General features: G+C 34.8%; 1 protein-coding gene across 1 annotated transcript; it reads left to right on the forward strand.

The window, feature by feature from the left end:
* Window positions 1-8,672: 8,672 nt before the first annotated feature.
* Window positions 8,673-16,835, forward strand: LOC102665584 (tetraspanin-11). Its single transcript, XM_026126846.2, is given in 3 exon segments — window positions 8,673-8,941; window positions 16,158-16,661; window positions 16,763-16,835. Coding segments are annotated over 3 exon segments (846 nt in total).
* The last annotated feature ends 2,917 nt before the right edge of the window (window positions 16,836-19,752 follow it).

A 19,752-nucleotide genomic window follows, 5' to 3' on the forward strand; every position in this document is an offset into this window, starting at 1 on the left:
TGTTGGAACATCTTTATCAACATCAGGCACAGAAACATTCGGGGTGGAGGATGTTGGAACATCTTCACCAGCATCAGGCACAGCAGCATTTTTCAGAATGTTACTCACAATACTGCGGATCTTCTTATCCATCTCCGGGTCTACTTCCCTAGGACTTGTTGCAGGGCTAGGGTTTTCAGAAATCTTCACTCCCTGTTGTCTTTTGGGAACCAGTTTCTCAGGAACAGGGGCTTGACCAGGAATCACCTGTATGGGCTGGATATTGAATTCAGGTCGTTCCTGGTTTGATGGTGCAGAGGGTGAACCAGGAGCTGAAGTTTCTTTTGGTGAGGTAGCCATGGAGAAGCAGAGCGTTTGGAATGATTTCGTAAATCTCAGAGAACTATTGGGAAATGCTGGTGAAAACACGAATGCCACGCAAATATAAATTTGAATGAAGAATGTAGAGGGGCGTGTGAAGCAACGGTCAAATCTGTTTTGGCCCAGTAATGAATGTGCTATTAACGTTTGAGCACATTCAAATAGAAGTAATTGCTATAAGTCTTCTAGCAGACAAATGCCCAGCTTGCCCCTCAGTTTTTCAAACTGATTTGCATCCAAAGCCTTTGTGAAAATATCTGCTATTTGTTCCTCAGTGTCAACATGCTTCAGTGTGATCACTTTATCATCAACAAGATCTCTGATATAGTGATGTCTAATGTCAATGTGCTTGGTTCTGCTGTGTTGAACAGGATTTTTAGAAATATTAATAGCACTCATGTTGTCACAGTACAATGTCATGACATCTTGTTCGACATTGTACTCCTTCAGCATCTGCTTCATCCAAATTAGTTGTGAACAGCTGCTTCCTGCTGCAATATACTCTGCTTCTGCAGTAGATAGGGACACACAGTTCTGCTTCTTGCTGAACCATGAAATAAGATTGTTGCCCAGATAGAAGCATCCACCAGAAGTGCTTTTTCTGTCATCTGCACTTCCAGCCCAATCAGCATCACAATACCCAACCAGCATTGAATCTGAACAATGACAGTACATAATCCCATAGTCACTGGTGCCATTTACATATTTCAGAATTCTCTTTACTTGATTCAAGTGACTTATCTTAGGATTGGCTTGATATCTTGCACAAACACCTACTGCATAGGTGATGTCGGGTCTGCTAGCTGTTAAATATAGTAAGCTCCCAATCATGCTTCTGTACAGACTTTGATCAACACTGGTGCCAGCTTCATCCTTTGACATCTTCAAGTGAGTAGGTGCAGGTGTTCTTTTATGGCTGGCATTTTCCATCCCAAACTTCTTGACAATGTTCTTTGCATACTTGCTTTGTGAGAGGAATATGGTGTCTTCCATCTGCTTCACTTGGAGTCCCAGAAAATAAGTCAGCTCTCCAACAAGACTCATCTCAAATTCAGATTGCATCTGTTGAACAAAATGTCGAAGCATCTCATTCGACATCCCTCCAAACACAATGTCATCAACATATATCTGTGCTATCATCAAGTTTTCAGCATCTTGTTTGACAAAGAGAGTCTTGTCAATTCCTCCCTTCCTATACCCTTGCTGAGTAAGGAACTCTGTTAGCCTTTCATACCAAGCTCTTGGAGCTTGCTTCAATCCATAGAGAGCCTTCTTGAGCCTGTATACATGATCTGGATGAGTTGGATCTACAAATCCCTTTGGCTGCTCCACATAGACTTCTTCATTCCTTTTGAATTGCTCCAATTCTTCTTGCATAGCATTGATCCAGAACTCATCAGTCAGTGCCTTTTTCACATTCTTGGGCTCAATTTTGGAGACAAAACATGAGTTGGAGACAATCTCAATCTCCCTTGATCTTGTGGTGACTCCTCTGTTTGGATCTCCTATAATCAGCTCCTTGGGGTGCATCTTCTGGATTCTAATGGAGGGTCTCTTGTCAGTTGGTTGATGTTTGATTCTAATGGAGGGTCTCTTGTCAGGTTGGTTGATGTTTGATTCATCTGTAGCAGAATCAGAGTTTTCTGCATTTTCTCCACTTTTAGCTGCATCTGCTACATTGTCTCCCGATGTTCTGACATCTTCTTCGACATCCTTCTTTCTTGCTGGAGACAGATCATCAACAACCACATTGATGGATTCCATCACTGTTCTGGTTCTGGAATTGAATATTCTATATGCTCTGCTGTTTGTAGAGTATCCCAGGAATATTCCTGCATCACTCTTGGGATCCATCTTTCTCCTTTGCTCTCTATCTGCCAAGATGTAACATGGACTTCCAAAGATGTGGAAGTGCTTGACAGATGGCTTCCTCCCTTTCCAGATTTCATACAGGGTGGTTGAAGTCCCTCTTCTCAGTGTGACTCTGTTGTGGATGTAGCATGCTGTGTTCATGGCTTCAGCCCAGAGATTATAGGCATGGAGCATGACCCTAGCAGCCTCTTGCAAGGTCCTGTTTTTCCTTTCAACTATGCCATTCTGTTCTGGTGTAATGGCTGCAGAGAACTCATGAGTGATGCCTTCAGATGTGCAGAATTCAGTAAACCTGCTGTTTTCAAACTCCCTGCCATGGTCACTCCTGATTCTCTTGATGACACAACCTTTTTCTCTTTGAAGTCTTAGACTCAACTCCTTGAATACTTCAAAGGTGTCTGATTTCTCTCTGATAAAGTTGACCCAGGTAAATCTGGAGAAATCATCCACAACAACATAGGCACACCTCTTTCCTCCAAGGCTTTCAACTTGCATAGGCCCCATCAAGTCCATGTGAAGTAGTTCCAGCACCCTGGAAGTGGTCTGATGTTGAAGCTTCTGGTGGGACATCTTGACTTGCTTTCCAATCTGACATTCACCACAAATTCTGCCTTCTTCTATTTTCAGATTGGGAATGCCTCTAACAGCACCTTTGTCAATGATTTTCTTCATGCCTCTTAAGTGCAGATGTCCAAATCTTTGATGCCATATTCTGACTTCATCTTCTTTGGAGGATAGACATGTGGAGGAGTAACTGGTTTCTTTAGGTGTCCATAGGTAGCAGTTGTCCTTTGATCTGCTGCCCTTCATTAGAACTTCACTCTTCTCATTTGTCACCAAGCATTCTGACTTTGTGAAGTTTACATTGAAGCCTTCATCACACAACTGACTGATGCTGATCAGGTTTGCAGTCAGTCCCTTCACCAGCAGTACTTTGTTCAGACTAGGAAGTCCATCATGAACTAGCTTTCCCATTCCAATGATCTTTCCTTTAGAGCCATCTCCAAATGTCACATAGCTGGTGGAGCAGGGCTCAATGTTCACCAGGAATTCTTTAACTCCTGTCATGTGTCTGGAACAGCCGCTATCTAGGTACCAATCTTCCTTAGCTGATGCTCTAAGTGAAGTATGAACAACAAGACTGACAATCTTGTGTTTTGGAACCCACATCATCTTCTTTCTGCTGTTGCTACTTTGAGTTCCATGATGTGGATGGCCATGTAGATGATAGCAAAAGGGCTTTATGTGACCATACTTGCCACAGTAGTGACACCTCCACTTCTTTCTTTTACTTCTTTTACTCTTTTTCTGCTGCGTTCCATGATGTCGAGACCGATGTTGTGACATCGTGGCTCCAGTGCTGTTTTTGGCAGGAACAAATTCTGTCTTGGTTATTCTGCCAGCAGATTTAAACCCAAGTCCTCTCTGGTTTCCAACATTCTTCCCAACCTGTAGCACTTCATCAAGCATATCTGAGCCTTTATTCAGCATCTTTATTGATTTTGTCATGTTTTCCAGTTTGGAGTTCAGAAAACCAACTTCTCCTTTAAGCTCAGAGATCTCCTCTTCATGTGCCTCCTTCTCAGCCTCCAGATCTGCAATGACCTTCTTCAGTTGTGCTTCCTGCTGAAGAATCTTCTCACTTTTGATGCATAGTTCTCTATAGGATGTGGCAAGCTCATCAAAAGTGATTTCACTGTCTGTATCACTTGAATCTTCAGCAGATTCAAATCTCCCAGTGAGTGCATTCACATCTCTGTCAGAATCACTTTCTTGTTCACTCTCTGTATCATCAGACCGACATACAGAAAGTCCTTTCCTCTGCTTCTTGAGATGAGTGGGACATTCAGCTATGATGTGTCCATAGCCTTCACACCCATGGCATTGAATTCCTTTGCTGTGACTGGGCTTTTCATCTGACCTTTTCTGGTATTTGCTACCTTTCCTGATGTCGAAAGGGATGTTCTGGACATGTGGTTTCTGCCTCCTGTCCATTCTGTTCAGCACTTTGTTGAACTGCTTTCCAAGGAGCACAACTGCCTTAGTCAGACCTTCATCAGTATCCAGGTCATACTCATCTTCTTCTCCTTCATCATTGAACACGAACGCCAAGTTCTTGCTCTTCTTTTCAGCCCTATCCGAGAGTCCTAGCTCAAAGGTTTGAAGGGAACCAATGAGTTCATCTACTCTCATGTTGCAAATGTCTTGGGCCTCCTCTATTGCAGTGACTTTCATGTCAAATCTCTTAGGCAAGGATCTGAGGATCTTTCTCACCAGCTTTTCATCTGTCATTCTCTCTCCCAAGGCAGTGCAAGCATTGGCAATTTCAAGAATGTTCATGTGGAAGTCATGAATACATTCTTCCTCCTTCATCTTCAGATTTTCGAATTTTGTAGCCAAGAGTTGCAATCTGGACATCTTCACTTTGGAGGTTCCTTCATGAGTGGTTTTCAGGATCTCCCATGCATCTTTGGCCACTGTGCAAGTGTTGATCAGTCTGAAGATATTCTTGTCAACTCCATTGAATAGAGCATTCAAAGCTTTGGAGTTTCCAAGTGCCAATTCGTCTTCTTCTTTAGTCCAGTCTTCTTCTGGCTTCAATTCATTAGAGGGCTTTCCTTCTGTGTCCAGCATCTTGGGATGTTCCCAGCCTTTGATGACAGCTTTCCAGGTTCTGCTATCCAGTGATTTGAGGAAGGCCACCATTCTTGCTTTCCAGTATTCATAGTTGGTTCCATCAAGAATTGGTGGTCTGTTCACTGGTCCTCCTTCTTTCTCCATGTTCATCAGAATTTATCTCCCTAGGTCTCACTCAGTGATTTCGAGTGCCTGCTCTGATACCAATTGAAATTCTGATACTGGGGACAGATGTCGTACAGGATGTCACGACATCACGCTTCAGAACATGCAGATTGTGTTTGACTGTATGAACAGATTAAACAAGTAAATAACACAAGAGAATTGTTAACCCAGTTCGGTGCAACCTCACCTACATCTGGGGGCTACCAAGCCAGGGAGGAAATCCACTAAAATAGTGTTAGTTCAAGGTCTAACAGCCACTGTTTACAACCTTCTCACCTAACCACTACCCGTGCGATCTCTACCTAAGAGCCACTCTTAGATATGAGAAACCCCGCTCACTCCCTCTCAAACACTCTCCCGTGTTTACAATTAAATCAAAGACACACCAGAGATTGCTCTCTGAACAATAGAGATCAACTCCACACACTAGAGATCAACTCTACACAAAAGGGATCAACCCTACACACTAAGGTCCAACACTTGATGTTAGGGTACCATCAAGGTGGCTCACAAAACACTCAAGTCCCAAAACTCACAAAATAACTTTTCAATCCCGGACTTGGTACAGAACTCGTGCAGCCTTCATGTTTATATAGCAGTCTGCGTTTCTGGGCTGCAACTTCTTGTGCTGGAGGAGATCTATCATTCTTCCTGAAAATCTGCACTTAAAGATCTAAAAGATACAGTTTGATCTTTTAGTTTTTATCTTTAATCTTTAATCCCTGAACGAACTCTTCTACTTTGAAATTCGAACTTTAACTATCTTTTAATTCGTTCCAAGAGATAGATCTTCTAATATTTTGCTAACTGCACAATAATCTGTTAAAGAGATAACAGATTTATGTGTCCAGTATTTTCGGGCCGGATGTCAGGACATCGTGTCCGACATCGTGGATCCTTCCATTCTTCATTTGACTTTTATCTTGCCTTCCAGTATTTTCGGGCAGGATGTCCTGGACATTGTATCCGACATCGTGGATCCTGCAGCTTCAATGCTTTTAGCAATTCCAGTATTTTCGAGCAGGATGTCTTGGACATTGTATCCGACATCGTGAATCCTGCAGCTTCAATTCTTCATTTGACATTTCATCTTGCCTTGTGCATTGTGCAACCCAATCTTATTCTTTGACATAACGTTGGACATCATGTGCAGCAACTCCAGCTTTCCTTCATTGTCTAAGTGCTTATGTTTTAACAAAATCTTAGCCAATCTTTTAAACACTCAGTAGAGCTAAGCACTAACAGTTGGGTCATCATAGGTCAATTACGTGACCGATCCAATAATAAAATTGGTCCGATTAGGCCATGATCTGACTGATTGGACCGAATCGGGTTTCACAACTATGGAGGAGAAATTTAAACTGCCCTTCAGTCCCTCTACCCCCCCCCCCCCTTCTTCCACACACAATTTTATTATGTGTTATGTGTTTTTTTTTGTCTGAACATTAGTTGGATTTTATAGTTTTCACATGTAAATAAATCTAATGGGACAAATTTGACATAAGAATCAATAATAATTTCAAAATTAAAAATAGTTAGTGTTTCGAAAAAGCTAAATGTGACATAAAAGATATTACTTATTAAGGGATCTTTTAGAACATTTAATAAATAAGGAATCAAATTCTAACTTAAAAGGAATCAATAAAGTTAAGTAACTTAAAATAATATTAGTTGACAATTAAATTAACTTTTCTAGCTTCTGTATATGGGGTAAGTGTAACTATTAGTTTTTCCCATTTTGATACACGTGTGGCATAATTTTATTTAAACATAAAAAATATAATTTCAATGTATTAAAAATGTATTGAGAAACAAAGTTTTTATCAGTTTATAATTTATTAAAAACAGTTTATTGTAAATAGTTTTTCTGAAGATATTATGTGTGTTTTTAACATTTTAATTGCCAATTTTTCATGAAGTTATGATAAAGCAATATCAAATATTTTTTCATTGAAGTAATTTATTAAATAATTTTTTTAAAGACTGGAGTGTGTTGAGAGAAAGAGGAGATAAAAAAGAAAATATTTTGGGTGAATGAGAAAATCAGAGGAATGAGAGAGTCTCTCCGGCATGGTAGTTGAAAGGGAGGGTAGGAGAAAGAAAATTGGGTTTTCTCACTAAAACCGCATGGCACAAGCATTAAACCCCTCTAAAATCCTTTTCCTTTTCCTTTTAAAAACTAGTCTAACACACTCACACTTCTCAACCCTCTTTCAAGTGATTAAAGGCCCATAACAACTTTGCCCATAACACACAAACAACACAACACAGAGTATTATACTTTTAAAAACAAAAGTTAAAATTAAATTTCTCTTGCAATTTATTTAATTCACTTAATCACATATTAAGAAAATTACAGTTTTATAATTCACATAGAAAATATTGTATGTATTAATATATTCTTCTTTGATCATCATAAGATTTATAAATATAAAAAAAAATATTCATCCTTTAAAACTTTCATAATAATGGAAGACAATTTAGGTATAACGACTTTGAATTATAATTATATTAGCATCCTCATTTACCAATAATTAAGATGGAGAAAATAAAGAAGAAGAGACAGATAAAATATTATATGTGCCAAATTTTTATAAATAAAACTTAGATATAATTTTTTTAGTTATTTTTTGTGTAATTTGTCAATCAAAATTAGAATTTCGTCCTGATAATTTGTACTAACATTTAATATAAGCCTTTGTTACGTGAAATTGAGGTGAAATTCTGATTTTAATTAAAGAGTAACACTAAAAGCATATAAGCAAATGCATGCAAGTTTTGTTTAATTTCTATTAAGGAAAAATATGAAAGAAGAAAGTTTTTTCTTTTGTGATCCTACATATAAAAAGCAAATGCATGATCTTATTACAATTTTTTGCAAAATTATCAACTTCCTCATTCGAACGAAAATTCTCAAAATCCTCCTTCATTTTTTTCCCTACTTGCCACCACCACCATCAATGTTATGCAAAATAATCAATTCCCTTCCATAAAAAATTCTCAAAATCCTCCTCCATTTTTTCCTAACTTGGCACCACCACCACCAAGGATTTTATGCAAAATAATCAAACTCCTTCCAGTGAAAATTCTCAAACTTTTCCTTCAATGCCACAAAACAATTCTTCCATGTTTCATAAGCCTCCCAATAGTTCTAGTGGTCCACAAACTCCTTCTAATGATGATGTTGAAATGCAATTTCCATAATTTTCTACTCAAATTAGGCTAGAAAACATCACACTAATGGAACAAGGAGTGCATTCTAAAAAAAAAAGTCGCGAGTTTTCTTTTCTATTGAAAAGGATACACATCTTGTTGGTTCGTGGCTTACTGTCTCAAAGGATCCAATTGTTGGTGATAGTCAAGCAAGAGACATTTTCTGGATGAGAGTAATAGCAAATTACAACAAATTTCAGGGGAACTACACGAAAGAGCAATGAATCAACTGAAATCACGATGATAAAAAATTAATCTGGGTGTGGGTCATTACATGCAAGCGGTATCATTGAAGAAAAGTGGTTGCACAGATAACAGTATCATGCTTCATGCATATGCCACTTGGAAGGAAGCAATTTTGCTTTGAAGTATGCTTGGCGAATTCTGAAAGATCAACCAAAAATGGTTAGACCAGTTTACTAAAAATGGCTAAAAAAAGGACAAAGATTTCTGCATCTGGGGCATATTCATCATCATCTAATCTAGAAACATTGGTAGAAGATTCTGAAGTTGACACACCATCTCGAACTGTCCATCCAATGGGTCAAAAGGCAGCCAAAAGGAAGAGCAAGGGGAAAAAAGTAGAAACATTTTCCAATCATGTGGACTTGAATAGTGCGAAGGAAGCAATGAGGGAAAGAAATGTTCTCAACGCTATACTAGCAGTCTTAAGGGAGAAAGAATTGGAAAAAGAGTACTACGACATTCTAACGAAGGACACATCTACAATGTCCAAAAGTCAACTCCCAAACCATCCTTTTGTAAATTAGTTAGGAGTAAACTAGGTATGTAGTATTAATTTGTCGTAACCATCTTTTAATTTGTATTTCTAGGAATCGTGTTTGATTTGTCTTTTTTTTTTAATTTGTGAAACTTAACTGTTATAAACCTAGTCGTTATAAAACTAGCCATTATATAATTTGCTATTTAATTATTCAATTCTCATTCATTCTTGTATGTCTTCTTCAAACAATATTTTTCTTTCACTAGTTTATGCAATCAATCATTCATACAATGGATCCAAATAATGATTTCGACAGAGTTTGGAAACAAATTATTTATGAAACACTTGACAACGATAATGATGAACAAATCATAAGCTACTTACATGCAATGCAACAACAAGGAGGCAACAACAATCAACGTACAAGGCCTAGAAGAGTGATTAATTGCAATCGTGAAGATGGACATCTACGATTGATGAATGACTACTTCTTAGAAAATTTGATATACACAGACACTCAATTTCGACGTTGGTTCCAAATGCAATGACAATTGTTCATTCGAATTGTCAACGCTCTTAGTAATCATATTGAGTATTTTCAAATGAGACCTAATGTTGTTGGTAGAATAGGTCTCTCGCCATTGCAAAAGTGCATTGCAGCTATTCGTATACTGCATACAGATCACTTGTTGATTGTGTAGATGAGTACATTAGAATTGGCGAATGCACTGCAACTCCATGCTTACAAAAATTTGGACAACATGTGTCAATGAGATATTTGGACAAGAGTACTTGAGAAGGCCCAACAACAATGACATCAATCACCAACTACAAATTGGAGATGCATGGGGGTTTCTAGGTATGTTAGGTTCTATTGATTGCATGCATTTGGAGTGGAAAAATTGTCTAGTTGCATGGCAGGACCAATATCGTAGAAATGATCATCTCAAACCCACAATAGTACATGAAGTCATTGCTTCACAAGACTTATGAATTTGGCATGCATATTTTAGAGTTGCAAGTTCAAACAATGACATCAATGCTTAAACCAATTGCTTGTGTTTGATGATGTTTTGCAAGGTTGAGCTCCTCCAATACAATTTACAATTAATGAAGTTCCATATAATATGGGGTACTATCTTGCAAATGGTATTTATCCTGATTGGATCATATTTGTGAAGACCATTCTAATGCCACGAGGTCCCAGAAGAAAATTATTTGCAAAATGTCGAAAAGCAGCGAGAAATGATGTGGAACGAGCATTTGGTGTGCTCAAATCTCGATTCCCAATTATATATGGTCCATCGCGTGCCTGGAACATGGATACAATGAAGGATATAATGTTGGCGTGCATTATATTGCATAATATGGTTGTTGAAGATGAATGACATACATTCAGTAGTAATGTCGATGTTGATTATGATCACGAAGACAATGACATTTCAAATGTTGAAGTATCTCATGGTCCTTCTCCTAACTTTGCTACATACTTGCAAACAAGATGCATTATGCATATAAGAGGAATTCATCGACAACCTCAAGCAGATTTGGTAAAGCATATTTGGGAACATTACAATCACAACAATAATAAAATTTAATTTTTTTTCTTTGGCATTAATGTGTTGCATTTTTTTATTATCAAATTTATGTATTTTTCATTTGTTTAACATTTAGTCATAAATAATAATTAAATTTATGCTCATTTTCCTATTTATTAATATTTATAAATTTTTTCCTTACATGTTTTATTAATTAAATTTAATTACTTAATTAATTATATTTAATTTAATAAAAAATTAAATAAAATATTTAAAAGTGGAGTCCATGTGGGACCTACTAAAAGTTATTCAAGATTCCAAAATGAGATCTACCCGTAAAGGAAAAAATTGGAGAGATCTTGATAGATCTTTAATCTTACATGACACTATAGGATCCACCAAAAAGTGATCTAAGATCCCAATTTGGGATCTCCTACTAAAGATGCTCTTAAAGGAAGAGATCTCTACATGAGGAAAAGACGTGCATTAAATGCACCCAACAACCTTTTTTTTATTAGATGAAGATCAAAGCAAGATCTACCCGTTATGAGGCAATCAGTATCTGAAGTAGAAGGCCTATATAAACCAGAAGTTTTTGAAGAATGAAGTAGTTTATCTTCTGCGCATAATTTCTCTTGCTTTTCTTCTTCAAACAAGACTTTCTGAATATATTCTTATAAGAATAGAAAAGCTCTCAAAACACCTTGAACATCCTAAGAGAAAAAAGACCAAGTGTGTAGACTATTTAAGCGTCTATAAGACGATTGAGTGTTAGTCTTTGGGCCATCATTCATCACGATCTTATCTGATTTGTTTAGAGCTAGTAGTTGCTTGGTAGAAGAAAAAATATTGGGTGTTGTTCAAACTTGGGGGTAGAGTTTGATTTGTAAGAGTCAGCAGTGGTCGCTATATAATACTTATAACTCTTGAAAAATTAGCGAAACTTAATGATTTACCAAGAACGGGATGTAGTCTTAGTGGTTGAGGAGAATCAATGTAAATCTCAATGTCTATTTATTTTTGTTTCTTTTTTGTTTGTTAATTGATGTTGAGACTCAATTGTGTTTTAACAATTATAAGATAAGCTACGTCTTTGAAAATTTGTTTTTTCTCATCATTTGAAGTGTCCTTGTGATAAAGAGTGACTTCTTTCTAACAAAGTTATCTATACAGACGAAAAATCCTATTGTTTCAAAAAGATTTAAACAATTACATTAAATCACAATTCAACCCCTCTCCTTCTTGTGATATTTGTCTTTACAATCAATTATTTTCCCTATATTTTTAAGGCTTAAATATGTTTTTGATCCCTAATAGATACTTAATTTTTTCTTTTTTTCTCTAATAAATTTTTGTTGTATTGGGTCTCTAATAAAATAACAATTTTATTTTCAGTCTTTGATATTTTGTTTTAGTCCTTGATAGATTAACGATTTTTTTGTTTTCCTGATAAATTAACGAATTTTGTTTTAGTCCTGACTAATATATTAGGGACTAAATTTTTTTTTTATCAGGGAGTAAACACAAAATTGTTAATTTATCATGAACTAAAAAAAGTGTTATGGACTAAAAAAGTTTTTTATTTTATTTTATTAGAGATTTAACACAAAATAAATAATTATTTAGAAGAATTTTTTTTATTATGGATGAAAAATATATTTAATTCTTTTTAAATTTTTCTTTTGAATTATAATACTCACTCTTTCAATTTTTTTTTTAATTTCATTATGGATGATGTCTCTCATTTCCTCTTTTTCTTGATCATTTTTTGTTTTATGTTATTCAGAAACGAATGGGAGGGGAGGGGAGCTGGCAATGGCCTTGGCCCCCCTTTCTGTGAGTTCCCTCAAAACCCTTTATATTTCATGTATTTTTAAAATAGGATGAATCAGTCAAGATATTGGTTCAATTGTAATTAAAAAAACAACACCAATAATATATATATATATATATATATATATATATATATATATATATATATATATATATATATATATATATATTAATGTTACTATTAAATAAATATAATATCATAACTTTATAACACTAAAAACTAAAATAAAACATTATTATATAGGGTTTTAAAATTTAAAGCTCCAATAAAAATCCAAATAAACATATCGTAACACTTAAGTTTGAGATTTTAATAAAATACTATTATATCCATTAATAATAAAAAATTTACTTTTAGAATAAAAAAGAAAATTAAAAATTAATATAATATAAAATTATAAGAAATTAAGATATAAAAATTTGAAAATTAATATAAATTAAAAATTATATGTTTTATAAGAAAAGAATTAATAGTCATTGATAAAACAATTTATAACTATTTGTAATTACTTTTTATTTAATATGTGTTTTTATTTTTCTTTGAATATTTTATATTAAAATTGAAAGAAAAAAATAAAAATAATTATTTTGTGAAAAAGAACCTGTGTTCTAGTTGAAAGAAACGAGCCCCACAAGACTGCCGACCTGAATTAGTGACACCGAAGTGGGAACAAAGTATAACCATAATATATAAAACGCTTAATGTGATTTTTGTCCGTTTCACAATTTTTTTTAATATATTAAGTTTTTAAAAGTTTCATATGATCCTTTATGTTATTCAAATATATTGTTTTGATCATTTTTTTCAATTTTTCGTTAAAAACATTAACTTTTAAATTTTATAAAAAGACTAAAACGATATATTTCAAAAACATAAAAGACAAAACTTAAACATAATACCAAATCGAAACATAATAAACCACAAGTTATATCAAGTCTTTTAAAATAATTAATTAAATATAGTAATGACTAAAAATTATCACTATCTTTATTTTATTTTAAAAATATAAACAAATAAAAAATCATCACTTCCTCCAACCTCTTATAGACTTGAAAAGGTAAAAGTTGTAACACTACAAAAATACAATGAAAACACATAATATGGTTGAAATTACAAACAATTCGTGGCTATAGATTCATCTTTTCTTCATTTGTTTAGTGATTTTTAATTTTTTAAATAAAAAAAATATCGACGATTTTTAGTTGTCACTATGTTAAATAAATTATTTTAAAATTTAAACATTGACAGACACTAACATATCTAACAAAAAATTAAAAAAGAAAAGACTAAAATGATACATTTCAAAAACATAAAATGATAAGAATGAAACTTTTAAAATTTAATGTATCAAAGTGAAACGACTGGGAAACATAATTGATCAAATGTGACATTAAGTTATTTTAAAATTAACAGAATACTAATATTTCTAATGGAAATTGAAAAAAAATGGCTTAAATAATATATTTTAAAAACATAAACGACTAGAATAAAACTTTTAAAACTTAATGTACCAAAATAAAATAACATAAAAACATAATGGACAAAAGTATATAAAACCACAATGGCATTGGTTAGGCACAACATGGTCAACACTCAACAGCTCCAACGTGAACTCGCTTTCTTCAACCTCAGTTTCCAACTGGTATGCCAATCTCATAGCTTATTAACCTTCATTACAAATTCTTTTTTCCTATCTCTTCACCTTCTTTTTAAGGAATGGTTTCTGGATTCTAAAAATTGGGTTTTGTATCTGTTTGAAAGTATTGGACCTTTTTTACTTTTATGGGTGTTCTTTATTAAAAGAAAACAAATCTCTTTAGGGTCTTTTTTTTTTTTTTTTTTGTTAAGGGGTGGAAATTGAATGTAAAGGGTTTACTTTTAGGGCATAAAAAATGATGCTTTGGTGGAATGGTTGAAAACTGATATAAGCATTGTCCTAGAATTTAAGAAGGAACTTGCAACATTATTTCCCCTTTTTATTATTTTACTATTTTGATCGATCTATTTCTTTTTAATGGTTAGAGAAATGGGAATTAGCCTCTGGAAATCTAATGTTGGAATTTTAACAAGGAATTCTTTGGTCTTAGGATATCAATATTCTCAAATTTAACCATGCCAAACTAGCCACTACGGTGAACATCATGTTTGAAAAGGTGTAGTGCAAGCATAAAAAGTAGGTGGGAGAATTGAAATGAAATAGTGGTTGCCATGGTGTGTATTATGGAGAATTGGGGGGGCTGGGTGGCTATGACAAGTGGTTGGGTTGGTAATCTTAAGGCAGTAGTGATATTGGTGATTGTGATGGTGTGGAGGTTGAAGTGGAGAAGTTGTGTGCTTGATAAATTTGATATGGTAAAGGTGTTGAATATGGTGAGTTGTCAAGGGAGCTAGTGTGAGGCTGGGAAGGTGGTTACTGATTGTTGTGGCAAATTGCAAGAAGCTGGCATTTATGTGCTAGATGCAATGCAATGGTGATGTACTTGATTAGTAATGGTGGTCAGGGTAATGACTGCAAGCTAGGTTGTGAAAATCTAAATTTTACCTAAGATCAAAAGGGAGTTAAAAAATTGTAACTTGAGAATGGTAACTCGAATCATAAGGTGCTACATTCCTACTAAAATATTAATATATAAAGGTATAATAGTTATGCATAAAAAATTACATTGATAATAAGAAAATAATCAATAAATCGCAACATGTTTTTTATAAAATTAAATCAAAACATTAAATAACCTCATATCATGATTCTTAAACTATAAACTTTATTTGCTTAAGAAATAATATAGAGAAAAAGAGGTTTCTTTTTAAACCCAACAAAAGAGAGGTTATGGCAACAACCAATATAACCTACGAGTATTAAGAACGGTCCATGTAAGTGCATTGGTTATTTGTTTGGTAAATACTACCAAGTCCTTAAACTAGAAACTAGGGACATATGATAATTCTAGGGGAACAAAAAGCTGGCAAAGCTTCATCTTCACGTGCAAAAGTTTGATTTTGTTTTTCCATAGATGAGTGTCGATGTTTTGGCACCCAACAATCACCTAAAGCAGGCCACGTAAAAAGATATTTGGAAGTAGCTCATAATTTGCAACCGAAAGGCCCACGCTTACACGAGTAAACTATCAATTTTACGGCGATTCAATATCTTGATGATCCTGTGCACGAGGCAGCACGCTGACGAGGCTGCAAATCGTAACATCGAACGATACCACGAGTTGTAGCGCGATTCTAATAACAGTGGCTCTGCAAGAAAGTAATGCAGTGCAGATAGTGAAATGACGATGCTGTTTTTTGATAAATTATTTCTGCCGGTGGCAATGCTGGCGGAATGTTGGATATTTGGCTGAAAGATTTGTTAGCAGAGAGAAACAATTTGATTTTCAATCCTTACATTGGCAAAAATAAACTATTTCCACCTTACATTTTATCTCATACCTTTGTCTTTCTTCATTCTCATCAATGAGAATAACTGCTTGAATAATTTTTGTTCATTTATCACAGATATGTAGGCTTATGTTTTATGACAATTTCCAGAGTTCTTTGATTAAATACGCATGATTGATTAATGCATTATTGATAATTTACTAATCTTTTTTCTTTACATTACTAAAAAATGATTTTTTATAACCTACTTTTGATAATGATTCTTAAAAACCGTCTTAATATAAAAAAGAGGATGATAATTTTGTAAATATAAGATTTTTTAATCAAGAGGGTTTTACAAAAATTATCTTTGAATGATGTGTTTGACGATGGTTAATTAAAAAACCGTGGTATAAGACACAACCCTCGTGCCCTTAGTCACTCATAGTACGTCGTCGCGAGCATTGTTTCGCATAAGCAAAATTGTGGTTGGAGCCCTCAACGTGTTGTCCCTTCTGTTGGGCATCGGCTCCGCGGGGGAGCCCGCGTACATCCACGTCCATGGTGACTCCAATTGCCAGAAGGTGCTGCTGCAGGTTCCACTCCTCGTGGGTGGAATCTTCGTGGTGCTGGTCTCGGCCCTAGGAATCGCGGGGTCACTGTGCTGCGTGAACGGGGCGCTCTATGTGTACCTGTTGGTGATGTTCATGGTGATCGTGGGGCTGGCATTCTTCACCGTGTTCGAGCTCTTCGTCACCAACAGGAAGATGGGCCAGCAGGTTTCCAACAAGGGCTACGGCGAGTACAAGGTCACCAACTTCTCTCATTGGCTACAGCATATGGTTAACAACAAGAACTGAGACGAGGTCAAGAGTTGCTTGATGGACGCCCACGCCTGCCAGAACCTCGCCCTCAACGGTGGCCGCAACAACTGTACAAATATCATGCATTTGTTCTTACATTTCATGCCTGAACTCATCAGCTTAACTTTAATTGCAACCTGCACTCTATAAAAGTTTGTTCTTAATTGTACAATTGCATTTGTTTTATTAGGTTGGATGCAATTGTGTTTGCAAATGCTTTTGAGAATTTGAAACTTGTTCCTGATATTTTCTTAGTTGCATGAAGAATATTTAATGCCCCCCAATGAGATATATGCTACTAGATTGCGCTTATAATTAGAGGCCTAAGTTGCATTTCTTGGATGATTGACTTTGTAGAGTGGTGGTGTTTTATTGTTAAAGATGTAATATAAACCAATCACGTGTCTTCATCTAAAATCTTAAGCTTTTGGAATAGTTGGTCTATCACATGGTATCGGAGCCTCTAAGACCAAGTAGTATAGAGTTTGATCCATCTTCCTCCGATTCTTCTAATAAAGTTGGATTTTAGCACTAGGTGGGTTGGTCGTAATCGTCCATGCTCAGAGGAGATGTGATAATGATGTAATATAAAACTATGGACGTGTTTTCACCTTACAACTTTAGCTTTTGAGATTGTTGGTTTTGTTACAGAATTTGTTAACTATTAGGATAACAAAAATATGCAGGTGGTTGGTTATTATTTAAGGCTTCAAATATCATATATAACTAGGGCTTTTATTTGAGATTTTATCTTAATTTAAAGTTAGTCAGTTTATTTTATCTTTGGACTTGGTTAGTTTATACTTTTATTATGTTTGAGCTTTCTTGGCTGATATATAATCCTTTTGTTGTAAACCTTGAGTAGCTTTGATTATTGAATAATATTGAATTTCCCTATTGAGACAATATTAGGAAGATGCTCTAGCTAGAGCGCAAGCTGCAAAAGCTGTGCAAATGAGGTAAGTTTTTACTTGAGTAGCTAGAGTGCAAGATGTTTATGTATTTCCTATGTTATTGAATGATAATGATTGCTTGAACTTACCAACCCAAACCAATTTATGGACTCCAAAATTACTATATGTTTATGTATTTCAAATGTAGACATAAAAACTATTTACATGATTGTCTGCAGATGCATAGCTGTAAGGACCACATTATCAGATGAGGCTCTAGAACTAGCTGGCCCGACACTTATCCGAGATAACATAGGAAGTGTTTTGCTTAATGATATTCTCAGTGGTGGCTCTGTTGTATATAGTATGTAGTCTTGGTATTTTATTGTAAATCTATCTTTTCCTTTAAATTTTCTGTTGCCTATGATGTAGGTTGGTAAAGCCACATTTGTTCCATATTTTTAAGAGCTCTGAGCTCCGAGTACTTCGTGTATTGCAAATCCTTCTCACATATTGCGAAATGCACACTTTATTACTTGGTTAATTACTGTATTTTGTAAAGTTGTTTCTTTTATTAGAGTCTACTTTTTAGTTAAGATAGTTATTTTTCTGACAATTATTCTTGGGTAGTGCTCAAGAGTGTAGATATTATATTGCACGAGGTCTTATATAGACTGCCATTGCAGATATATAAGAGGATGCGGGGCTCTGAAACACTACATAATTTTGCAGAGTCTTCATCTACAGTGCATGCTGGAGGGTAAGACAGTTTTATGTTGAAATTTTTTTGTTCTCATTCTCTCTATTGAACTAGAATTGGATCTTAATAGATATTTTTCCTATTCAAAAAGGAAATAATATGAAAAAGTAATAAGTCTAAGGTTCATTGACTGTAAAAGTTGAAACAAGTTGCTACTATAAGGTAGTGTTTTGTAATGTAGATCTGTTTGCATTTATTCACAATGTGTAATTTTATACCATGAAATTATCCTGTATGATGAATAATAGCTTTCCCATATATGTAACTTTATACCATGGAATTATTTATTGGTCTGGTATTTTTGCTCGTGCAACAAGCAGAGCTTCTTATTGATTTGCTATTATATATGAGGGTGCAAAAATAATTTATGGGCAGGTTGCAGGGTTCTCGACATGATATACTGAGATTTGGAAGTCTGGGAATTGCTGTCTCTTGCCTTTTCTTCACCATAAGCAACTAGAAGGTACAATGATGTTTCACAAAATTTACTGTAAAGTATATACTATACATTTTTGGTTGAATCTTAGCTCTTCAAATTTTAATCTTTTTGACAAAAAATTGATTTGCAAGTCAATCATGTGTAACTAGTTGATTGCTATACAACAGGCAATGCAATATGCTTCCCCTAAAGCAGTTTGGAATCAGTTATGTAGACTTTCACCATTTTATGTATTTTCCCATCTCCTATCTCACATCCTTTTTTGGTGCTATCTATAATATGAATACAAAGGACTACTGAATTTAAAATTGCATGTTAGATAAGGATAAACAATCTCATTTCTACTCTAGGTGCCAAATTCAAACTTTGGACCATAAAGTGACTGAAACTTTGTAGTCATGTCAAAGAAACAGCCAGCCTGAAAACTTAAGCTGCTGTATAGGACAGATGAAACCTTTTATCTCATGATTAGTGCTTAAGTTAAATATATGGTTAAGTATGCTGGTGGTGTTGCCTCTAGCTTTTTTTCTTCATTTTTTTTAGTTATACTAAAAGGTAAAGTAAAAGCCATAGAATTATTGTTTTTTTGTTCTCATATAACTCAAGAGATGATAGGATCCAACAATTTGTGAACTACTTATCTGATCTGGAAAGTAAGTAATCAATGATTTGATGAATTTATTTTTTTAACCATTTTCTGACTGTTTTAACCCTATGCTTATTTTATTAATAGATACTTTTCTCAATATTATCCAAAATATAACTTGAAGAGAATAATTTCTATTGTCAGGTGTGTGTAGAATTGTAACTCGTATTACCTCCTCGTTGAAAAAAAAAAAAAACATAAATTGAAATTATAACTGGTAGCACGGGAAGTCGTGTACATGTCTATCGTTTTAACCAACAATTATATCTCCTTCACATTGGCTAAGACCTTGAGTTGTTCGTCAAGGTACTTGTCACAATGTTTACGATAACTCTCACTTTGAAATTATAAGTTTGACTTAGTGGTAAACGAAGACGGAAGAAAGCAGAGGTCATTAAGTTGTTTCGAATTTTTCACTATTATTTGTCCATAAAAAAAACTC

This window comes from Glycine max, chromosome 18, assembly GCF_000004515.6.
Source record: "Glycine max cultivar Williams 82 chromosome 18, Glycine_max_v4.0, whole genome shotgun sequence".
NCBI lineage: Eukaryota > Viridiplantae > Streptophyta > Magnoliopsida > Fabales > Fabaceae > Glycine > Glycine max.